The sequence below is a fragment of the Misgurnus anguillicaudatus genome, chromosome 15, assembly GCF_027580225.2.
Source record: "Misgurnus anguillicaudatus chromosome 15, ASM2758022v2, whole genome shotgun sequence".
In the NCBI taxonomy this organism is placed as follows: Eukaryota; Metazoa; Chordata; class Actinopteri; order Cypriniformes; family Cobitidae; genus Misgurnus; species Misgurnus anguillicaudatus.
In genome coordinates, this window is record NC_073351.2 from 11,980,443 (window position 1) to 12,002,097 (window position 21,655).

Below are 21,655 nucleotides of genomic sequence, written 5' to 3' on the forward strand. Positions count from 1 at the left end.
AGGACACCCATCGCTGTTATTGGTCAGTCTTCTGCAGACTCATATGCATGCAGACCGTGGCTGGGCTTCCTGAGCTCGATTATAAAACACGAATGAATATTCTGAATGGCTGAGATTATTAATGTGTCTGGTGGGTGATAGTTAATTCATTCAGTGTGACCGATTTACAGGTCAGATGACTGGAAATTGTATGCGTGGATTACGTAATAAATTAAGGCTAATAAATTAATGCTGGGCAAATAAGGTCATAGGCATACCTACAGACGCAACATTCACTGAATATATTACAATAGTCTTTTTTCGTATATCGTATATTTTGTAGTATGTCCGTATTGTTTGCTTTTAAATCATAAAGCAGACTGATTGCAATTTGCACTTGATTTGTATGAGCTGTGTTCTGACCTGCAGCTAGCGTGATTACAGGAAAAACAATGAAATCAACAGTAAGTGCATTATCCAGTTATCAATGTAATTTAATCCGATCTTGCACTCAATATACTTTTTAACAGAAAGTAATCTATATTATCCATTTATAATTATCAATAAATATGATACATTTTCAATAACCAACATTTTAAAAAAATATTCTGGAAAATCACATTTTTCTCCGCTTTTAATATTAAATAGCATTTTGGTTACTGTTGCAGTGTCTGTTCAAAGACTAGGACACATTTAAATGCTTTGGCAACACTGTTTCTTGAATCTTTCCTTAAATTGACAAAAAATATATATATTGACATCTGTCTTTTTCTGACCCTTTAATGTTTAAAACCCAGATTATGAAGTATGTAACAGCACTACCACAAACAGCAACATGGTAGACATGCTACCATACATTCTGTTTAGTAATTACGACAGCATAGCATTCATAAAGGACAAATGAGGAAGGTTCTATTCGGATATAAAATCTCATACATCATAATCAAAACGATAGAAAAATCACTTATTTATTTAAATGTATGATCCCATTTGTATTTTTTTACTCTTTAGCAACATTAGGATGCATTTGATGTTTCTATTATCATTGCATATCCAAGCACATTTAGTGACTGACTGGATCTTTAATAAAATGTGAACGCCCTCTGGTGACATGGTAAAGAATTGTTACTGGTACAAAACACTAAAGAAATGTACTTGTGTTTGCTCTTTATATGCTCATTAACCAGTACATCAACATGATAAAAAAAAAAGATAAATTGTGCTATAATACACTTTACCACAAATTTTTAATACACAAGAGAATTCAAAAATTATGATACAGAAATGAAAAGTTAGCAGTTTCTTAAGACGGAAAGTTACTTGGTACAGGCGGACATGGTGGATGATTAAGTCAAGGAGTTAGGCCTCATATGTCTGAGCCATTAGCCATATAGACCCTTTATGAAACTTGACACTTGAAGGCTTATTGTAGGCTATTATTTTCAACTTAACCTTACCAAGACTGAATCAACACACCTCACCAATAAATTTAGACAATAATATCTTCTTCAACTCTCATATCTATTCTGCTATAAACTGTTATGGGTGTTTAAAAACCAGCTAAAATTCATTGCCCAAGTCTCAACACCACATTTTTTGGTGCCAAATAGCACTAAAAGCTTGTAATCATAAGGAAACAAATTTTTAGTGCTATATAGCACCTGTATAAAGCACCTACGAAGAACCGGGGTGGGGGGGTTGGGGGTGATATAATAGCAGCCCTTTAGCACCAGAAATGGTTCTATATAGCACAATATGGTTCTACACAGGTAGGTGCAACCTGTATACTGTATGGCACTTAAAATGGTTCCCCTATGATTACAAGCCAGTAAACCACTTTTAGTGCTATTTGGCACCGTTTGTTTTCAGAGTGCACCCGATCATGTAGGCATCAGGAGCAACAGGAAAATCAGACTTTCATGTCAAAGCATGCTCCTAGTTCTCTTTTATCACAGAAAACTGGACTACTGCAATGTCCCAAAAATTTAAATTAGCCCATATTTTACTCGCCCTCAAGCCATCTGATGTGTACATGACTTTCTTTCAGCCAAACATAGCAGAATTTATATTAAATAACATCCTGGCACTTTTCAACTTTATAATGGCACTGGATAGTGCCCCATTTTAAAGCTCCCAAAAAATTGCCCCCATGCATCAAAAACTTATCCATACAGTTATTAAATGTCTTCTGATGTGTAACGATGTGTTTTTGTAAGAAATAATATATTTCAAACTTTATAAACTACGGCCAGATGCGTGTTCATGAGAGCTGACATTTTGCTGCATAATTCGTCCTGCACCGTTTAAGCTATGGAGATGAATGGCACATCAAATTGTGCAACATATCTAGTAAATTATACAATGTGCAAAATGTCCCCATAGACCTTTATTGACAATGACATCAGATTTATCTGCACGATGTCAGGGACCTGGGTAACTGTCCTCAAATTATCAAATTAACTTCAGGATTGTAGTACAATTATTGTAAAAATGCACACTTTCTGCACACAAAAAAGTGGTTCCTATCTGTCACTGCGCTTGTACCCTTTAAAATGTCCAAATATGTACCATTTATTCACAAATATGTATACATTTGGGTCCAGTATATACCTCTGGGGTCTTAATATGAACTCTATAGGTGCAAAGATATACTTTTAAAAAAGTACGTCCCCAGTGACAGCTAGGCACCATTTTCACCGACTGTGCATCTCCTTAATCTTAAATGAGAAGCTTCTGCACCCTTTAGATAAAGAAAACATCCCCGATAATATCAAGAGAATCAGGTTTAAAATGAACATCAATCAAAGAACTAACACAAGCTCTTCATCCAGTATTTTTTTTATTTTATTTTTTGTAATCTGTCTACTTAACATAGATCAGAATGCCACTGAATCAAGAGTCTCTATTAGACAAAGTTGTTGGTAGAGTGAAAACTGCGCACAGCACAGTTTCGTTTCCTATGTCAGTGAACGGACAGTGCATATGGATCATGTACAAATCAGTGTTGTTTAGACATAAAAACAGATCTTAAAAATAAAAGACAAGAATGGGAAGTCATTGCTACACCAGTTAGGTTATGGGATGTTATGAACAGTTAATCCAAATGTTTTCAAGAAAACAAAATGTCATGTTGATTTGTGAGTTTGTCCAAAACACAACCATGCTTTGATACAGTTGCTGAATCATTTATCAGCAATTGCCAAGAGAAATTTCTAATCGACAGCACATTTTTCAGTTGCAAAACTTGGTCAAGTCTTTGGTCAAATACATCAAGAGAAAATGCTGCATATATGCAAACAATGATGGTCAGGCTGAAAGAAAATTCAGTCATGTGCTCATGTTGTGGATTCAACGTTATGTGTAAATGCACTGAAAAAAATGATTCATTGAATTCAATCAACCTTCCAAGGCAAGTGGTTGCAATAAATCCATTTAAGCTACATTTAAACAAAAAAAATTAGTAAAGTAAAATAAAATATAAAACTTTTGTTTAAATGTAGCTTAAACAAACTGATTGCAACCACCCGCCTCCAAAAACCGACTAAATTCAATGAACCATTTTTTTCAGTGTGACTTCAGCTTTTTGTTTTGTTTTCCAGTAAAAAAATCATTCAATGCATTCAAATATTTTCACATGAGTCATCGAAACACGCTCATGCACATACAGTACAGTGAATATGATTGTGACAGTAATTTCATTTTCATTTTTAAATCACAGTAGCGTTCATCATTTCCAAAACACCAACCATTTATACACTCATCTAAACACACATTGTGAAATAAAATCAAAATGTTGCAGAATACACACCCCACAAATGTACTCCAATGCAATAAAAACCTTTAACTATTCCCTACATGTTAAGATTCGCAAATGCACTGTTAAAAGTAAAACGTTTGTCCTAATGTGAAAATTTAAGTTGAATAAACTTAGATTTTTTAGGTGTTACCAATTAAAGTAACTTTTTAAGTTGAACCAACTTTTCACTTTTTACAGGACATTTTTTTAATACAGTAATGCAACCGGCAATTCAAAATAAAAAACTGCAAATATCTCAGTAGTTCAACTGTGAGAAACTTCAGTTCTGGAATAAAATACCTGCTTGAAACACTGAACATAAAAACACTACAGATTAGAAAAATCATCCATCCGATTCTGAAGCGATTCATGATTCAAATGACATGACTGAAGATGCTTTATGGACAAAAATACCTTTCTTACATTCATCAATACAACAGCATCTGGTTTGTAGCTGGAGTGTAATATAATAAGCCCTATATAGGCTTTCTGTCCTAAAATCCTCGGATATAAAGTGCCTCCTCTCTTCACATCTTACATTGACCCCGGTCTGCATAAAAAGGGAACCGCTGCATTTCATACAGAATATAAATAAATTCTACCTTCTATAAATACTATATTTGGTTTAGGCTAGAGCACTTTAGCTCTATAAAAAAACAAACAGTATCATCCCTAACTTTTCATTAATTAGACTGATTTAACAGATGAAACAGTAAATAAGAGCTTTAAGCTTGGGTAAATCACCAGCTCATCATCAGTAAAACTTTTTACAGTCGCTCACCTCAAACAAATAAACCGAAAAGGTGTGTGCACGTCAGTTCGGACTGCTGAGCTAAAAATGGTTTAAAAAATTGCCAATTTGGGACGGCTCAGCTTTCTGAAGCCAGGCAGATGTGTAAACAGACGCCCATTGGACTGAGCTACCGGGCAAGAAAAAGGCAGTTTGGCTTCATGTGCCAGTAGGAAGACACAAGACATAAGTGGAATGATTTAAAACCTCACACGGACACACTTTTACGTACATTCACCAAAATAGACATCACTTGTGTATATGCTTACAACACACACACACATACACACACACACGCACGCACGCACACAGACACGTCTCAAACGCGCTTGTGCGTGTTGATGAAGAAAACGCAGTTTAACAATTATAAACTCTTTAGCCTGTCTAGAGCTTTGATAAGTGTCCTATGTACATAAATTAACAATAAATATCTGCAACCATCTCTCTATATATTGAAATATATATTAAATTTTGAATCAAGTATATATTTCAAAACATATTCATAGAATTTTTCTACATTTACATATAAATCAGATCTCACAGTTTAGTCATGAAACGCTAACAAAAAATGCATCCGACTCCTGGCTGCCGTGTCCCTTTTTGCATTTATTCACTGGCCTGTTGTAGTGCAAATCCAGCACAAATTGTGCACTTGTTTTTGCAGGATGGATTTGCAGTAAAAGTATTGTAACATAATTCTGAGCACTATACTTTTATTGTTTAGCTGTGGGCCTGCATATACACTATTTAATAAAACTTGCTGTACTGAATTGAAACATGAAACTTCCTAGCTCAGCGTTATCAAGGAAACCAGCCCCGATAATACAGCATCAGTGAGCTGATATTAAAATCCCTTTATAATTTCATTCACCGCTGCTTGCGAAAAAGGGACATTGCAGCTTTACCAATACAGGTGGGAGATTCAAGCCCTACAGGCTCAAATACAATTTTTTTGTAAAAAACAACAAAATTAAAACCACATCAAAATAAAGGTGTGCAGAAGGATTTGACATTTAAAAAGCATGCTCTTCATTTACTCGAAATTCAATTCAAACCCTTGTTCCTGGGGACACAGGTAACGCATCCTCAAAGAAAACCGGAACAGTGGTGGACCCACATTCCCACAATTCCACGTGACAGATAGGGCCCCAGGTCTGTCCACTTGGATTGATGGCAGTAATTGGTCCGTGTCTTCTTCTGGTCTCTGTCCAGTGTTTAGTATGCATAGTCATACATGTACATATGGGCCTTTGATTGTTGCTTGTCGTGGTCTAGTACACACATTTGTAGACACAAACTCGCATACGTGGCTCTACATTGCACAGCGCGCCCTGGTGGCCCGGAGAGTAGTTGTCAGTAATATCGACTCCTCTTCTCTTCTGAATCTGGGTTGTAATCCTGCAAACCCACCCCTTTCTGTAGGCTCAGTAAGGAATCCTTCATCTGTGTAAAGAAATGAACATTCTCATATTTAAATCTTATCAGTTAAATAAAATGTATATGTATGTGTGTATTATATACCTGATCCAATAACAGTACTGATGATTTGATGATCTCTTTCCATTTCTGCAGCTCTGCATCATGATATCGCTGCTGGGACTCGAGGAGCTGAGCCCACTCCATCTGAGTCTGTGGTAGTTTGCTGCTAAAACACATATGAATATACAAACAAAACCGCTAGGAGTGTACTTACACTATGTGTACCATACTGTACCCGAGTACCCCGAAGTATGGTTCGTTTGGCTAGTGCGGTACACTTAAAGCCTTGAGTACAAAGCAGAAGTTTGATACCTCTACTACATGTGCGACCTACGTATACAAAGTACGCGTGGTTACAAAAATTTTCGTGCGCTCGTACTATTCTGATGACGAAATGTGCACCACATGCACTGTATGAGGACTTTTGTGTACGTGTAAAAACAACACTATTTCAGGCTTAAAGGGCGAGTGTGTAATTTTTAGAAGGATCTCTTGAAAGAAATGCTAAATAGTATACAAAACTAAATTATCAGCGGTGTATAAAGACCTTTCATAATGAACCGTTATGTGTTTATTGCCTTAGAATGAGACGTTTTATCTACATACAAAGAGGGTCCCCTTACATGGAAGCCACCATTTTGTGCAGCCATGTTTCTACAGAAGCCCTTAACAGACAAACTTTTTTACTAATTTGTCTTCAACAATGACATGTTTGTCCGGTGGCGGCTACCGTAGCATCTCTATGTGTTACAAAAGCAAGACGTGAGCAGTAGACGGAGCCGTTGGTTGCAATTCACAACCTCACCACTAGATGCCACTAAAATTTACACACTGCACCTTTACAGGGACACTCCACTTTTTTGAAAATATGCTCAGTTTCCAGCTCCCCTAGAGTTAAACATTTGATTTTAAAGGCGGAGTCCACGATGTTTGAAAAATGCTTTGGAAAAGGAGAAGGGCCGACTACCAAAACACACTTATAGCCAATCAAATCAAATGCCGGGTTGCGTATGTGTGGGGCGGGTCTATCAACAGAAGGTCCAGATTCTATTGGGGTAAGGGCGTGTTTTTTTAGGTGATTTCAAATATCAACATTGGCTTTCAAACATCATGGACTCCGCCTTTAATTGTGGAATCCATTCAGCTGACCTACGGGTCTGGTGGTACCACTTTTAGCATAGCTTAGCATAATCCATTGAATCTGATTAGACAATTAGCATCGTGCTAAAAATAACCAAAGAGTTTCAATATTTTTTCCTATTTAAACTCTTATGTAGTTACATCGTGTACTAAGACCGACAGAAAATCAAAAGTTTAGATTTTCTAGGCAGATATTATGGCTAGGAACTATACTAGTGATACGTAGTGATGATATGCGGCGGCTAAAAACAGCCCCCTGCTATTGAAAGTAACCAAGGGGACTATTTTCGGGCAGTGCGTAATATCAATACGCCTGCTGCGGCCATGTTACAGCAGCAACCTCCTTGATTATTACGCCAGAATGAGAATATAGTTCCTAGCCATATCTGCGATGCTAATAGTCTAATCAGATTTAATGGATTGTGCTATAAGTGGTACCGCTAGACCCGGAGATCGGCTGAATGGATTCCAAAACGGTAAAAATCAAATGTTTAACTTTAGGGGAGCTGGAAACTGAGCATATTTAAGCTCACCCTGGTACACTTTGCAGGAGGGGTCTCTGGTACGGTTCGCTTGGATTTGTGGGCGGATTGCGGAGAGCTGGCACTGTAAATACATTTTGATACACTCAGCACAATTACATGCAGCCGAGTGTCACCGCATCCCAAACAACCGAGGTGTGCTCGCTGCGTAGACCGGTCGATCGGTTTACGACATTAAATAACCACGAGACAGCTTTAAAAGCATATTAGGAGCAGACAACTCTCCAGTCACTTTCGTGTTACTTTAATGTCAAACGCCAATTGATCTGCGCAGCGCGCATGATGTTAAATGTACAAAGTAAGCCACAAACTTATACTTACAATGAACTCTATCACGCATATCTTACAGCTTTCTTTAAAGCAATGGCATCTTTTAATGACGTAAACGTACTCGGATCATATAGATCATAAAAAAATAAATATGGATCATAAAGTGTAGTGTGAGTGCAGACCAGCGGATGATTGGGTACGGTTTGGTGGAGGTAAATTTAAGGTGCGCCCTTAAGTGTGTTTCAAAGCATGTTTACACCAAGAACAAACCACTAAAACACACTGAATTACAGCAAAAGGTCTGTCCACACCAAGAGTGAACCGCAAAGGCTCTCAGGTCATTTATATGATTTAATGCAAAATCAAGTTTAAAAAAAGTCTCACATTTACATGTACTTAAAAGTTTTCTCATCAAAGTACTGGGCATATTTTTGATCAAATATGTTAAAACAACCTTATAGGAAAATAGTGTACCTGTCATGTAAGCGTAAGCCCTGCCAGCTGGTGAGACTCTGAGCAGAATACTCCAGCATCCAGAGTTTATAAAACAGCATTATATTCAGAAACACCAGCAACAACAGACTGCAGAACACAAGTGTGGAAAAAACAACGTCATCATCAACTGATTGTATAATGTGTTGATGAATCAAATGGGACTTTTATAATGTTGGGTAGGACAGCATTTGTCTTATACAAACACTTATAGGTCTGTTCCAAAAACTAGCTGTTTTTGTCTACATCATTTTAAGGAAGTGTTCTTAGTGGTCACTTGGGCATTTGGTTTATCGTATGAAGCTCATCAGAACTACACAAACACTCACTGTTGATTTCAATCTGAACTGGCGCACTCAATGTCACAAATTTATAAATAAAAAAGCTGTGTGATGCAAACGAATAACAGCCAATAACACAATATATAGTTGTGCTGAACGTTTTGACCAATACACTTTTACTGTGCACAGGACTTCTCAGATAATATTAAAACTAGGAGGGCTACACTAAAAAAAAAAACTCTGGTTCTAGATGATTTAATTAATTGTATTATAAAACTACACTGCTGATTATATGGAATGGTATGTCTATGGTAAGTACGTCTATGATGGGGTCTTGGTAGGCAGTTCACTGGGTTTTGGAACAGAAGTAATGACATGGAGGGGGTTTGACAGTGAGACAACACTACAAGGCTATTGGTCTAGAATGGCAGGAATGGAATTTTGTTCACAAAACAGAATCACGCTGCTTCCGAAATCGCCTACTTGCACACTATATAGTAGGTGAAAATCAGCACACCTCACTTACTAACACAGAGCTTAGATCTAGTGCACTTATGTATTGCTGTTCTTTGTGTTGCTCTAACTACTTCTGTTGTTTACCTCATTTGTAAGTCGATTTGGACAAAAGTCTGCTAAATTACTAAATGTAAATGTAGTATGTCCAATTCATAGTATTTAAAAAACAGTAGGTGATAAGTACCGAGGTGTCCTACTACTTCCGGCTAGGTTTATTTATTGAGTGTAAATAAGGACACTTTACTATCTCATGAGGCCAGGTGAGCCGCACAATAAAAAAAACAGTCAATAAACTAAAAATATTGGAAATGAACATATATAGTGTATTGTTTTACCACAAAATCTAATTCAGTACATATTGTCACAGTATGCGATTTCGGACGCAGCTAGTATCTATTGTTTAATTCAGTAAAGGAATGTACCTTACACAGATCCTAAGACCAGCCACGCAAGACAAATGAAAACAGAGTTAACTGCTAAGTCTCCATCAAAAAAACACAAAACTAAACAAAATAATTAATGAAAAGTTCAGATCCAAAACCAGTTCAGGGCCGGGTTTCCCAAAAGCATCGTAAGGCTAAGTAGATCGTAAAAACGATCGTACGAATCATCTTAGAATTACGGGCCGTTTCCCAAAAGCTTCGTAGCTTAAGTTGCACTTAAAAATCATCGTAGATCTACGAGTGGTCTGGAGTAATCGTTAATTCATAAGTGCATCGCAAGACAACAGTGTTACAAGGTCACCTACAGGACAACCAGCAAATTACACTCCTGGAATGACGATAATGTAATGTTTTAAATGTAGGCTATATTTATTTATTGGGGTTTTCTTTGCTTATTTGTTTAAATTACTTTAATATAATATATTTAAAATTCAAATAAAAAATAAAATTTAAATGATAAAGTATTTGGTAAAATTTTGGTAAAAGTTGGTACTAGCAAATTGATAATTGTTCCTACCATTTTCTACTATAATTCATCTGGCTACAGTAAAAATTTTTTTTTTTGAAGGGTATGGCATCTGATTAAAGAAACCAAATAAATATTTACGGTACAATGCAATAAACCATAATAATAAATAAACATAGATAATAAACAACAACAAATAATAATAATAATCTAAACTATAATATAAAATGAAGAAGGCATTTCGCAGTGGGACGAGTCCTAAATAAATACGGAAAATAATATTTCATTATGAACAATTTTAAAACATTTAAAAAGCCATTGATCAATAATGAAAAATATTAGTACACATCAGCTGAAGATCATTAGCCTAAACAAGCTTCTGCTACAAATTCGAGTCATTCTATTGGTGACATTTCAGCACTTGACAAACGGATAGCGACTCGTATAGCACTTAAAACCCAGCTGCGAGTGATCGTTATACGTGCATCTTTGGGAAATGCACGTAAATGAACAACGAATGTTCGTTAAGTAGCTCGTAGAAAGCGCTCTTGAGTGCTAAGTTCAATCGTTATCGGGAAACTGGCTGAAGAGACATAATAATACATGTGACGTGTTATTTTCTTATCACATGTATTTCTCTTTTTGTAATTAAAAGTCTTTCGGTGCAAAAGTGAAGCATGCTTTTTTAAGGGGAGGTGTGATGCAAGTGGCTACCACATTTATTTTGTACTTACTGTAGGTCCAAGTACTTACAAGGGACCTGAGTTTGAATGTAATGCATTGTTTTTCCCAATCCCACCCTCCTTATCTCTCTCGAGTCACTCTTTAATGTCTTATCTGAATAAATATAAAATGCTTAAAGGGGTGGTTCAATGGTATTTCAAGCATTCTGACTTATTAACACAGTTATAGAGTTGTTTCCTCATGCTAAACGTAGGCAAAGTGTCAAAAAAGCAGTGCCGAATGCACTTCGCCAGGGTTCGTACAAGTTTCAGAAAGTTTTTTTCAATTGCAGGTTCAGCTGACGTTTCAGGGGTTTCTATATGTATCACTTCTTTATATGGGCACTTCCCCCAGAAAACCCCGCCCACACATCAATTAGCAAAAGATGCTAGAACTTGCAAACATCATATCACGCGAGACAGCTTTGGTTAATTTCAAAACTCAACAATGGCATGAAAGAAGAAGTGTGTTTTTGGATACAAGGAGAAGAAAGTCAGCCTTATGAAAACAATGGATATAGTTTATTATCCGGATTAGCAGCGGAGTTTTGCGTGTGTGTTTGATGCGCTGGATTTCCCCAACCGGGTCATGACGAGTTGCACGCGGTAAGTAAGACTTCTGTCATATGTTGGAAATAGGCACGTGCATATTACATAAATTACACGAACATGTAGTAAATCATAAGTTAAACAGTGTTGTATAGTGTCGTACTCACTCCTCCCGAGGTGTAACTCCTCCTTCTTCATTTTTTCGTACATTATCAGTAAAGCTAATCTTTCTTTTATAAATCTGATTAAACTAAAGACTCTTCGGAGATAAAAAGGACGTAATACAACTCTATAGGTACTCCAGATTAACATCAGAAATGCAGAAACAGCGTGTGTTACATTCCAATATCCTAATATATCCAGTAAACCTCCTTTAACAGGCTAAAATTTAAATATGACCCATACGCGTGCTGTGCACTTTGCTGAAAAATCAATGTGGTAAACCAGTATTTCTGAATGCCCTTATGGAGATGACCTTTAGTGGCTTTTGCATCTGAACTCTTCATAGATGTAACAGACTTAGTACTAGTTAGGGGAAATGTTCAGTACTTACACAAAGCAGATGATGAGTAATGGTTTGGAGAGATTGCAGAAAACTCTGCCCCCTAACGTGTGCTCAGGAATGTGTTTTGTTTGGGTGGAACCTGCATGCGGAGCAAACACAAACTCAAACAGTGAAACTTTTAGTGAACTATGTGACGGTTATTGACCGTGTGCGTAACCAGACCTGCCACGTGTTTGATGCGTTGGATGACCTCCTCATCTGTTGGCGTAGTGACAGGGCTGAGGGTTTCATCCAGATGAGCCGTGCGGTGATGAGCGAGGGGTCTTTTTCTTCTCCTCAGGGTGGATTTAATTTTAGGAGATGGCCTGTGGGATTCTATCTGGGCATCCTCCATCTTTGACAACTCCAGCTCTGACAAAACAACAGTATTTAATTTAATTCTGGTATTGAATATTTGGCAACAAGTGGAGCTTAATATGATTGTGGGTGGGGCTTAAGAATGTTGTGGGTGGGGCTAAGCGTCACTGTTTGATTGAATTGCTCGATTGCTTGAACTCAAGGTTAGATGGTGCCTTACCGAGGCTTTTAAAATTCTGATCGAGCCCACTCCAAAAGTTCTTCTCGATGAAACCCTTCACCAAACCCCAAGGCTGTTTCCTGTATCTAAGCTCTGTAGAAACCCTGAAGGACAGGCGAATTAAATCACAGCACAATAAAACATGTGTTTTATGTATACTGAATATTATGATAAAGCCAAACAGATGCATAATACATAAATGGACATTATCGCCCCGCTCCTCAGTACCTCAGCCTACACTTGTTCTTAGCCACCCGTGTTAGCATGTAGCGGTTCAGGGTGTAGAAGTAGTCATGGTACGGGACATCATGAGTAATGACCTCTGCGTCAATGATGTAACACTCGCTCTCTTGACTGGCCTTATACCGGGTCTAGAACAGAGAAACTTTGATTTTAAACAAATAATCTGAAGAATGTTACTGGAGAAAAGCCTGAATATGTTGTGTTAGCACTGAAAACATCATATGAAATAATCTCACCTGAGTCTCAGTGACTGTAGCTGTTTTAGGAGCCAGCGGGTTGGACAGGGAGATGGTGTACATTATCTCTCTCGTCTGGTTTCCAGCATCCTCCTTCTTCCACGGGTTACAAATAATATCTGTAGATGAATGATGAAGATTTGAACACAGAACCAAATACACCATTAGTATTATACACTCACCTAAAGGATTATTAGGAACACGTGTTCAATTTCTCATTAATGCAATTATCTAATCAACCAATCACATGGCAGTTGCTTCAATGCATTTAGTGGTGTGGTCCTGGTCAAGACAATCTCCTGAACTCCAAACTGAATGTCAGAATGAGCGTGGCATGGTTGTTGGTGCCAGACGGGCCAGTCTGAGTATTTCATAATCTGCTCACTTACTGTGATTTTCACACACAACCATTTCTAGGGTTTACAAAAAATGGTGTGAAAAGGGAAAAACATCCAATATGCGGCAGTCCTGCGGGCGAAAATGCCTTGTTGATGCTAGAGGTCAGAGGAGAATGAGCCGACTGATTCAAGCTGATAGAAAAGCAACTTTGACTGAAATAACCACTCATTACAACCGAGGTATGCAGCAAAGCATTTGTGAAGCCACAACGCGCACAACCTTGAGGCGGATGGGCTACAACAGCAGAAGACCCCACCGGGTACCACTCATCTCCACTACAAATACGAAAAAGAGGCTACAATTTGCACGAGCTCACCAAAATTGGACAGTTGAAAACTGGAAAAATGTTGCCTGATCTGATGAGTCTCAATTTCTGTTAAGACATTCAGATGGTAGAGTCAGAATTTGGCGTAAACAGAATGAGAATATGGATCCATCATGCCTTGGTACCACTGTGCAGGCTGCTGGTGGTGGTGTAATGGTGTGGGGGATGTTTTCTTGGCACACTTAGTGCCAATTGGGCATCGTTTAAATGCCACAGCCTACCTGAGCATTGTTTCTGACCATGCCCATATCCCTTTATGACCACCATGTACCCATCCTCTGATGGCTACTTCCAGCAGGATAATGCACCATGTCACAAAGCTCGAATAATTTTTAAATTGGTTTCTTGAACATGACAATGACCCCCACAGTCACCAGATCTCAACCCAATAGAGCATCTTTGGGATGTGGTGGAATGGGAGCTTCGTGCCCTAGATGTGCATCCCACAAATTTCCATCAACTGCAAGATGCTATCCTATCAATATGGGACAACATTTCTAAAGAATGCTTTCAGCACCTTGTTGAATCAATGCCATGCAGAATTAAGGCAGTTCTGAAGGCAAAAGGGGGTCAAACACAGTATTAGTATGGTGTTCCTAATAATCCTTTAGGTGAGTGTATATTGGTAGGTTTCTTCAAAAATATCAAATTTTGAACAAAAAGCTGATATAACTGTAAATTGTATATTTTTGTAAAGGACTTTTGTTAAAAATCAGAAAAATTAAAACATGCACAAAGTTTTTACTGTTTTTAATTGACTATGAGATGGTGGGGAAAGAGGTAAAATAAATTAGAAATAAAATAATGAATAAAATGATTTTTTTTATTCTTTCTTACCTGTGAATTTCCTCTGCTCCATAAAGTCCATCATAAACTGTGACTCAGTGAAGAGGATACCATACAGCTTATCCACATTGAAATTATACACCTCATTGATGTACTGTCGACCGTTCAGATCTTCATGAAACGCTTGAACCTCATCTGATGAGTACACACAGACACATTGACAAATATGAATTTTGGCAATAACACATTGAATTAATATTCAGATGTTAACTTAAAATTTGTTCTCATATTAAAATATGTATTTAAGAAAGTCCCAAAAAAGATGTTTAACCCAGTATGTGTATATGACACTGCAAACCTTCATCATTCGTCTCTGAGGAGTCGCTGAGGTCGGTGGGTATATCCTCATTATCATTGAAGTCAAGGGAAGGCGAAGGCACCGGGCCCAGAGGGCCGACCGGCTCGCAGTTCCTCTCCTCAGCCAGCAGAGGGAGCGTCAGCAGATCAGCATCAGGCAGACAGTCAGTGTACTCCTCAGCTGCAATGTCAAACTGCGGCCAACAGGGGCAAATATAAAAAGCTGGTATCTTAAGTGTGTGTTTGAGTGTAAAGTTGTGCATACTCACAGACAGTGGGGTGTCAGTGCTGCTAGGAGGTGTGGTGGAGGTGTTGGATCTCTTGTTTGATAAAGGAGAACCGTTGTCTAGCTTGTTGTCACTGCTGCTCTTGGAGATATCATTACTGATCTCATTCTCCTCTGCTGGGATTTCCTCACAGTACCTAAACCACAGACATACACAATGTTAACAGTAAAAACACAGTGTGATATGCATGTAAGAACATCAGCAAAAAGTCAACTAGATTTGGTGGGAGTTGGTTGCTATAAGGTTTCACATATGCAAAGCGTGCATGTGCCCACTTGAACTCACCCCATGGTGTTAAAATCATCATCAGGAGGAACGTAGTCTTCATCATCACTGGTGAGGCCCAGCTCGTTGCCATAGCATTGATGTACAAAGTGCCAGAGTTCTTTAGGGCAAAGGGGCTTCAGGTACCCAGAACAAACAGCATATTAAAACACAGGTCAACTGGCACTAATAACGTGTAAATGCATGAACTGACAAAATTTACACCCCAAATGCATGGTGAGTCACTTAGCCCCTGCCAAATGCATACATGTAAATAGTTAACTCAAAATGTATTTATTATGCATTTAAATAAAATCAGCTATAACCCAGATATACCACACCTGATGTCTCTGAAAACGCAGAATGTAGCAACTACTTACTTACACTCTAAAAATGTCTGGGTTATTTTTGACCCATAATGGGTAAATATTGGACAGAACACACCGCTGGGTTAAAAAAATTGACCCAATGCTGGGTTGTTCCAACCCAACTGTTGGGTTATTATTATCCATGGTTGCATAACAACAACCCAATATTGGGTTATTTTTAACCCAGCATGTGTCCAGTATTTACCCATTATTGGTCAAAAATAACCCAGACATTTTTAGAGTGTATATTTTTACGGTCCGAGCTGGTGCAATTGAGTAGAGGCGGGGACTAATTAGCATATTCATATCTTTGGTCCAAGCTGGTGTGATTGAGTAGAGGCGGGAACAAATTAGCATATTTGTACTGTTTAGTGTTAACATTAATATGCAACATATTGATCGCTAAATAAGCTCAAAATATTAATAGTGTATAATTTCTTATTTCAATTTAGAAGACGAAATGTAATATTTGGTTTTTGAAGCTTTGCCATGTTGTCTCCCATATAAAAAATATAACATTTCAATATAAAATTAGTCGTTTTCCTTTTCTGCTAAACTATTCCTTGAATGTGATTTAGCACTATGGTCCTAGATTTTACCTGGACCAGGTTTCCCATTGAACAACAGGGGCAGGATTAGTGATAGGGCTATAACTGGTTAATGGGTCAGTGACAAAAACGGTTTGAGAAATGAATAAAAAAAAGAAGCACGCATCAGGTTTATTTCAATGCACAGTGTGTATTTATGTTAATTTTATGCAATAATAAATTACATTTGCACCATTTTTATGAAAGTTAAGACTGAATGGACCTGAAAATGTCAAAGGTGTAACCGCCAATTGTGCCAAAGAATGAGAAATATTTAATATTTTATCCACTTTGATGGCATGTAATCATCAAAAAAAAAAAAAAAAAAAAAATCGTTATAAAATATCATTTTATTAGTTATTTTTAAATGTAAATTTTAATGCGCTTTTGTAATATTTGTCCTTACATATGCTGAAAAGACCTCTATTTTTTTAAATAATCTCTGACAAATGATGTAAAAATGTATGTAAAAAAATCATACTACACTAAACTACATGTTTATATTTTATTCCACATTTTTATGAATATATTTATATTTTAATAAAAAAATTACTAGTTACACAAATTGACACAGACCGGTTACACCACATATTTGCAGTTTTCCCTCAAATATTCTTTCAAATGAAATAAAAAAACAGAATGCATGCAAGTGATCTGCAAATTTATTTAGAAATGTAACCCTTTTATATTTCATTTATCCATACGGACACAAAATAATTAACATCAAGGCATTGACCCTAATACCACAATCATCTTAAAATGCAGATTCAGGAACATGTCTTACCCACGAAAGACTAATTTGTCTCTATATATTTTATTTAAAACAAACCACTGATACCTTATCCAGCAGTGCATTCTGCCAAAGTCTGAACATCATCATGTACGTTCTGTCCCTTGCACCAAAAGATGTGAAAAAGTGCTGGCGAGAGGAATAAAACAAAGACAGATGGATTAAATGACAGGAGGTAACAGGTGTTGTTTAATAGAGGATGTGATATCTGAGTACAGCTGTGATCTGGAGGTCTCTCACCTTCTCAGTGTCTGTGCACACCTGGATGGCATTAGGAATGAGACGTGCTGTTTTCTCTTTCGTCATAGAGCAGATGTCTTTCAGACGCACCGTAAGCTGAACACACATACAGAACACACAGTTAATAAAACACAACTTGCTTCTTGGTGTTTCAGGTCTATGTAGTTCCAATCTTTCAGGTAAATGTTCTTCGAGATCAATTTATAAAGTGTGGTGCTAAAAACACCCAGATCCTGGGTTTGATTCTCAGGAAAACACAAAAATAATGCAATTGTTGGACACTGCAAAAGTGCATAAATATAAATGTACTTAAAAAGCAGATTAAAGTGATCAAACATACCAGCGTCTCCCAGCGAAAGATGTTGCTGTAAAAACAGATCCAGTTTTCGGAGAGGTAGAGACGGCCCTGCAGGAGGATGTCCCGCTGCAGAGCGCATGAGTAGTCTGCAGATGACAAAGGTCAAAAGACGTCATTCATGAAGACACTCAATTTCTAATCAACCCTATCTTACCATTCCAGACAAGACAAAGACGCTACATTACTATGTAAAGCAAGTAATACTGTAACATTTTCACATCTGTAAACAAGGAGCTCAGATCCAAAAGCATCTATACACCACCTCCATTAAAAATTAGATAATGATATTAACCGAATGCTCTCTGCACGTATTATACGCTCATCAGATACTTTAGCTTGAAATCCACTTAATCCCGGCCTGAGTTTGTTGGCAGAATCCATTAAGAGTTTGATAAATAATGCTCATTTACGAGAAAACATTTGCACTTAGGGGCCGATCACACAAAATGCGTTTATGGCAGTGGCAGGTGTCTTTTTGAATGGTTTTCTATGGACAGTGAGCGTTATGCGCGCTGTTTATCCGTGCCATCTGCCTCGCGTTTTGGCCTCCTCCTGTGCCACACGTGTTTTTACAGAAGCGCCTGAGTGAAAAGCGCCTTACGCGTTTTGTAATGTCCAATCGAATGAGGGGAGAGGCGGGCCTTTTGTTGTGGTGACCTCAATCAAGGTCAGAGCAAGTGTCGTCGTCTTAAAGTTTCTGCTAATAGTTAACAACTAAAGAGCGCGCACGCTTCAATATTTGATTGACAAGAAATCTGCCTCAGTAGTTGCCTAGCAACATAAAAAGCTGCGCCACACTGCTCTTTTTTAAAATTAACAATTAGCAGTTGCGCCGTGTGTTTCCAGGCGTTTCAAGCGCATTTGATGTGATCGGCCCCTTACCGTGGGTTCACACCAGCCGCATTTGAGGCATCAAAATTGCGTCTACTGCACCTAGTTTGCCGCTTGAACAGTTTGAGTTTACTCGCTTCATTCCCTCGTGAAAGCCACGCATGAAATTCTAGTCATCGAGACATTCACGCGGAAATTCATGTCATGGTAGGGGCTTCTGCAACTCGCTTTTGTAATCACGTCACTACTAGAGCAAGCTCCTGGTTAACGCAGTACGGCAAAGTTCATATTTCAACTCGCACGTTTGCCGTGGCAACGCTCTATTCGCACCATCGCAGCTACCGCGCCGCACTAAACGCCTCATTCGGCCGCGAGACCTCCAGACACACGTCAACAAGTCTTCACATTGACTTAACATTGAAATCACTCGCGCTTGACGCCTCTACTGCGGCTGGTCTGAATGCAGCATTAGAGGGCTTTGCATTTGAGCTCTTGAAATGTAAACAATGGTGTTCCAGAGGTCGAAGGTTGGGACTGATATGTATTACCTGAACCAAACCTGCTATCTCTGTATGAGCAGCCCAGGTTCTCTACTGTACCTCAATTTATTTTATTGCTAAATTGCAAAAATCCATTGAAATGATTCATAGTGACCTCAGTACATTTTTGGGAATTTAATCACACTGAAAACCTTTGAATTTTATGTTTATGTAGCTCAACTGCTAAAGCATTTAGTTAGCATCACAAAAGGTTTTAGTGGTCGATTCTCAGGAACCAGGGAACACGCATACTGAGAGCATGTATACCTTGTAATGCACTGTAATGAGGCGTACACACGAAAAGTGAAGCGTGTATCGATTTAACGTTGGGTCAGGCAAATTTTTAGAGTTGAATTTTTTCAACTAAAGCGGTTTGAGGCGATTAGCACGTGTTTGCGGCAATCACGCCGCCCAGTTCACATCATCCCGCCAGAATTCCTGTCTATTTGCGTCTTAGCATTGACTTTGTATGTAATCTACTCGCGCAAATTCTTGAATTCGCGTTTGGTGTGTACGCCCCATAAGTCGCTTTGGACAAAAGCATCTGCCAAATGCATAAATTAATGCTTTCGTTTTCTTCTTTTCTTAATGTAGACGAGTAGTACATTCTGACATTTACATTGTACAGAACAGAATTCTCACCCACGATAAGACGCTCTGTGTCTGGTAACTGTTTAAAGAGTTTCCTGAAATCTTCATTGCGTTGCTTATATGTAGGACTGAGGACCTACAAAACAAAATGAACCAATAGGTAAGAAACAGCTACCCAAACATTCATACTTAAAAAACAAATTCAGCAAATCATCAGTCAATTTCTGGTTTAGCTTTGCCATGCATCAGCATGAGATGAACCATGATGGGTCCATTCCAACTGTGGCACAAGCGAAGCCAGTCAAGCGTAAACTGATTTGACATCATTTCTCATTCAGACACACAACAGACTCCGACTTTATCTTTGGTGAAGTGCGATTAACAATCCTTTTCACGCAATATACTCAAAGCCAATATACTGTTGACTCCTGTACTGAAGTGAGAAAAACCTTTGGGTATAATGCAATATTTAAAAAATATGTAGTACCTAGAGACATGGGCGCATATTTCTTTTTTTTTTGCTGGTGGGTGCTCGGCATAACATCACACAATGCTTAGGTTTCTTAGCAACGGCAGACGTTACGCTAGCATGCAAGTCGCATTTTCCACACAGTTTTAGACGTGAAATCTAAAGCCGGCTTTCCACTGCACACGATATACGGAAACGACAGTCGGAGTTCGTCCCCTAGTGGCAGCCGTAATAAAGTTTCAATTTAATCGTATATGGTAGAGAAGCTCATTCCAGTGCATGGAGCTTCATTCTAATATATTTACCATGGTGGAATAAAGAAATGAATGCAAATGAATGAAACAATAAACAGCTATGCATATATGACAAAGATTGCCAGTATATTATACATGGAGATAACATATGAAGACAAGATTAAAATAATAACGTACACAAATTAAATCAATAATGTATTACATATCAGCAATCAATAGTGTTACTAATAAAGTTAAACAAAAAGGATTAATCATTTTCACCTTACACACAGTTTATGATTGAAATACAATGAAATACATCCATTCCGGTCGGCATATCGCATGCTGTGTAGTCGCACAAGTTCAAAATGTTTAACGGACCAAACGCTCAAAACGGATCCGAAATTTACGCATCCGCAGATGGTCGGCAACTCACGCAGCCCCTTTGCGACTCTCCATAGGAAATGAATGACTTCCGGTTTAACGGCCGTCATTGGTCGTGTGCAGTGGAAATGCGGCTTAATGAGCCCCTATTTAGCTTATTCACCAATCAGAGACCCTTCTGAATTTTTAAAGGCATTCTTTTCATTTCGATAGGTGCTCGAGCCCCATAACACCCATTGGATCGGTGCCTATGCCTAAAGAAGTGCATTTAAATAAGCGATAACTGTGTACATGACCTTAACTCAAATATTTTTACTTTACAATTCTTCTCCCTACCGTGGTCATAAGACCTAATAACTCAACAATCCTTCATATTTCAGTGTTCCTGACTCACAGCAGGTATTTCCTCATCCTGGTAAGGGTTTCCCCTAGAACTCCAAGGCCATTTCTGGTTCCGATCTGAGCCCTGAATTAACCACCCAGCCAAAGCCTCTTCTAGCTCCGCGAGGTTCTCCCAGTCCTCCTGAGAGCCAAGAAAATAATCCATGTTTGTGTTCCTGTCCTCACTACAGACTGGATCAAAGGTCAATCAGTTCATCAACGAAACTCGAGAGTGTAAGAATCCTCCAGATAACAATGTGTGCCTGTTGATAAGTATCCCAAATCCAGACACTCCTTGGGTGAGTTCAGGCTATCTGTCGGTTAACGCAGATCTTCGTCAGGGTGGGACTTCTATCCGTTTGTGAGTGTTGGGCTCTTCTGACTAGCGGCACATGATTCCAGGGAGCTTTGAAAACATGCTCACATGCTAGTGAACTTTA

At 38.3% G+C, this 21,655-nt stretch overlaps 1 protein-coding gene across 12 annotated transcripts in view; it reads right to left on the reverse strand.

Moving 5' to 3' along the window:
• Positions 1-2,807: 2,807 nt before the first annotated feature.
• gramd1bb (GRAM domain containing 1Bb) overlaps positions 2,808-21,655 on the reverse strand; it is a 196,670-nt gene continuing 177,822 nt past the window's right edge. For 9 of the 12 annotated variants that reach the window (XM_055174424.2, XM_055174419.2, XM_055174420.2 and 6 more), the window contains 16 exons: positions 19,800-19,884; positions 17,770-17,873; positions 17,430-17,525; positions 17,238-17,318; positions 15,466-15,581; positions 15,163-15,316; positions 14,895-15,087; positions 14,588-14,731; positions 13,027-13,145; positions 12,776-12,918; positions 12,548-12,651; positions 12,193-12,381; positions 12,019-12,109; positions 8,471-8,578; positions 6,087-6,210; positions 2,808-6,008 (listed from right to left, as the gene is read on the reverse strand). In XM_055174424.2, coding sequence (XP_055030399.2) covers positions 5,919-6,008; positions 6,087-6,210; positions 8,471-8,578; positions 12,019-12,109; positions 12,193-12,381; positions 12,548-12,651; positions 12,776-12,918; positions 13,027-13,145; positions 14,588-14,731; positions 14,895-15,087; positions 15,163-15,316; positions 15,466-15,581; positions 17,238-17,318; positions 17,430-17,525; positions 17,770-17,873; positions 19,800-19,884 — 1,941 coding nt within the window. In that variant the 3' untranslated portion in view covers positions 2,808-5,918. The remainder of the gene's footprint in view (positions 6,009-6,086; positions 6,211-8,470; positions 8,579-12,018; positions 12,110-12,192; positions 12,382-12,547; positions 12,652-12,775; positions 12,919-13,026; positions 13,146-14,587; positions 14,732-14,894; positions 15,088-15,162; positions 15,317-15,465; positions 15,582-17,237; positions 17,319-17,429; positions 17,526-17,769; positions 17,874-19,799; positions 19,885-21,655) is intronic. The other 3 variants (XM_055174421.2, XM_055174418.2, XM_055174423.2) reach the window with 1 other exon arrangement.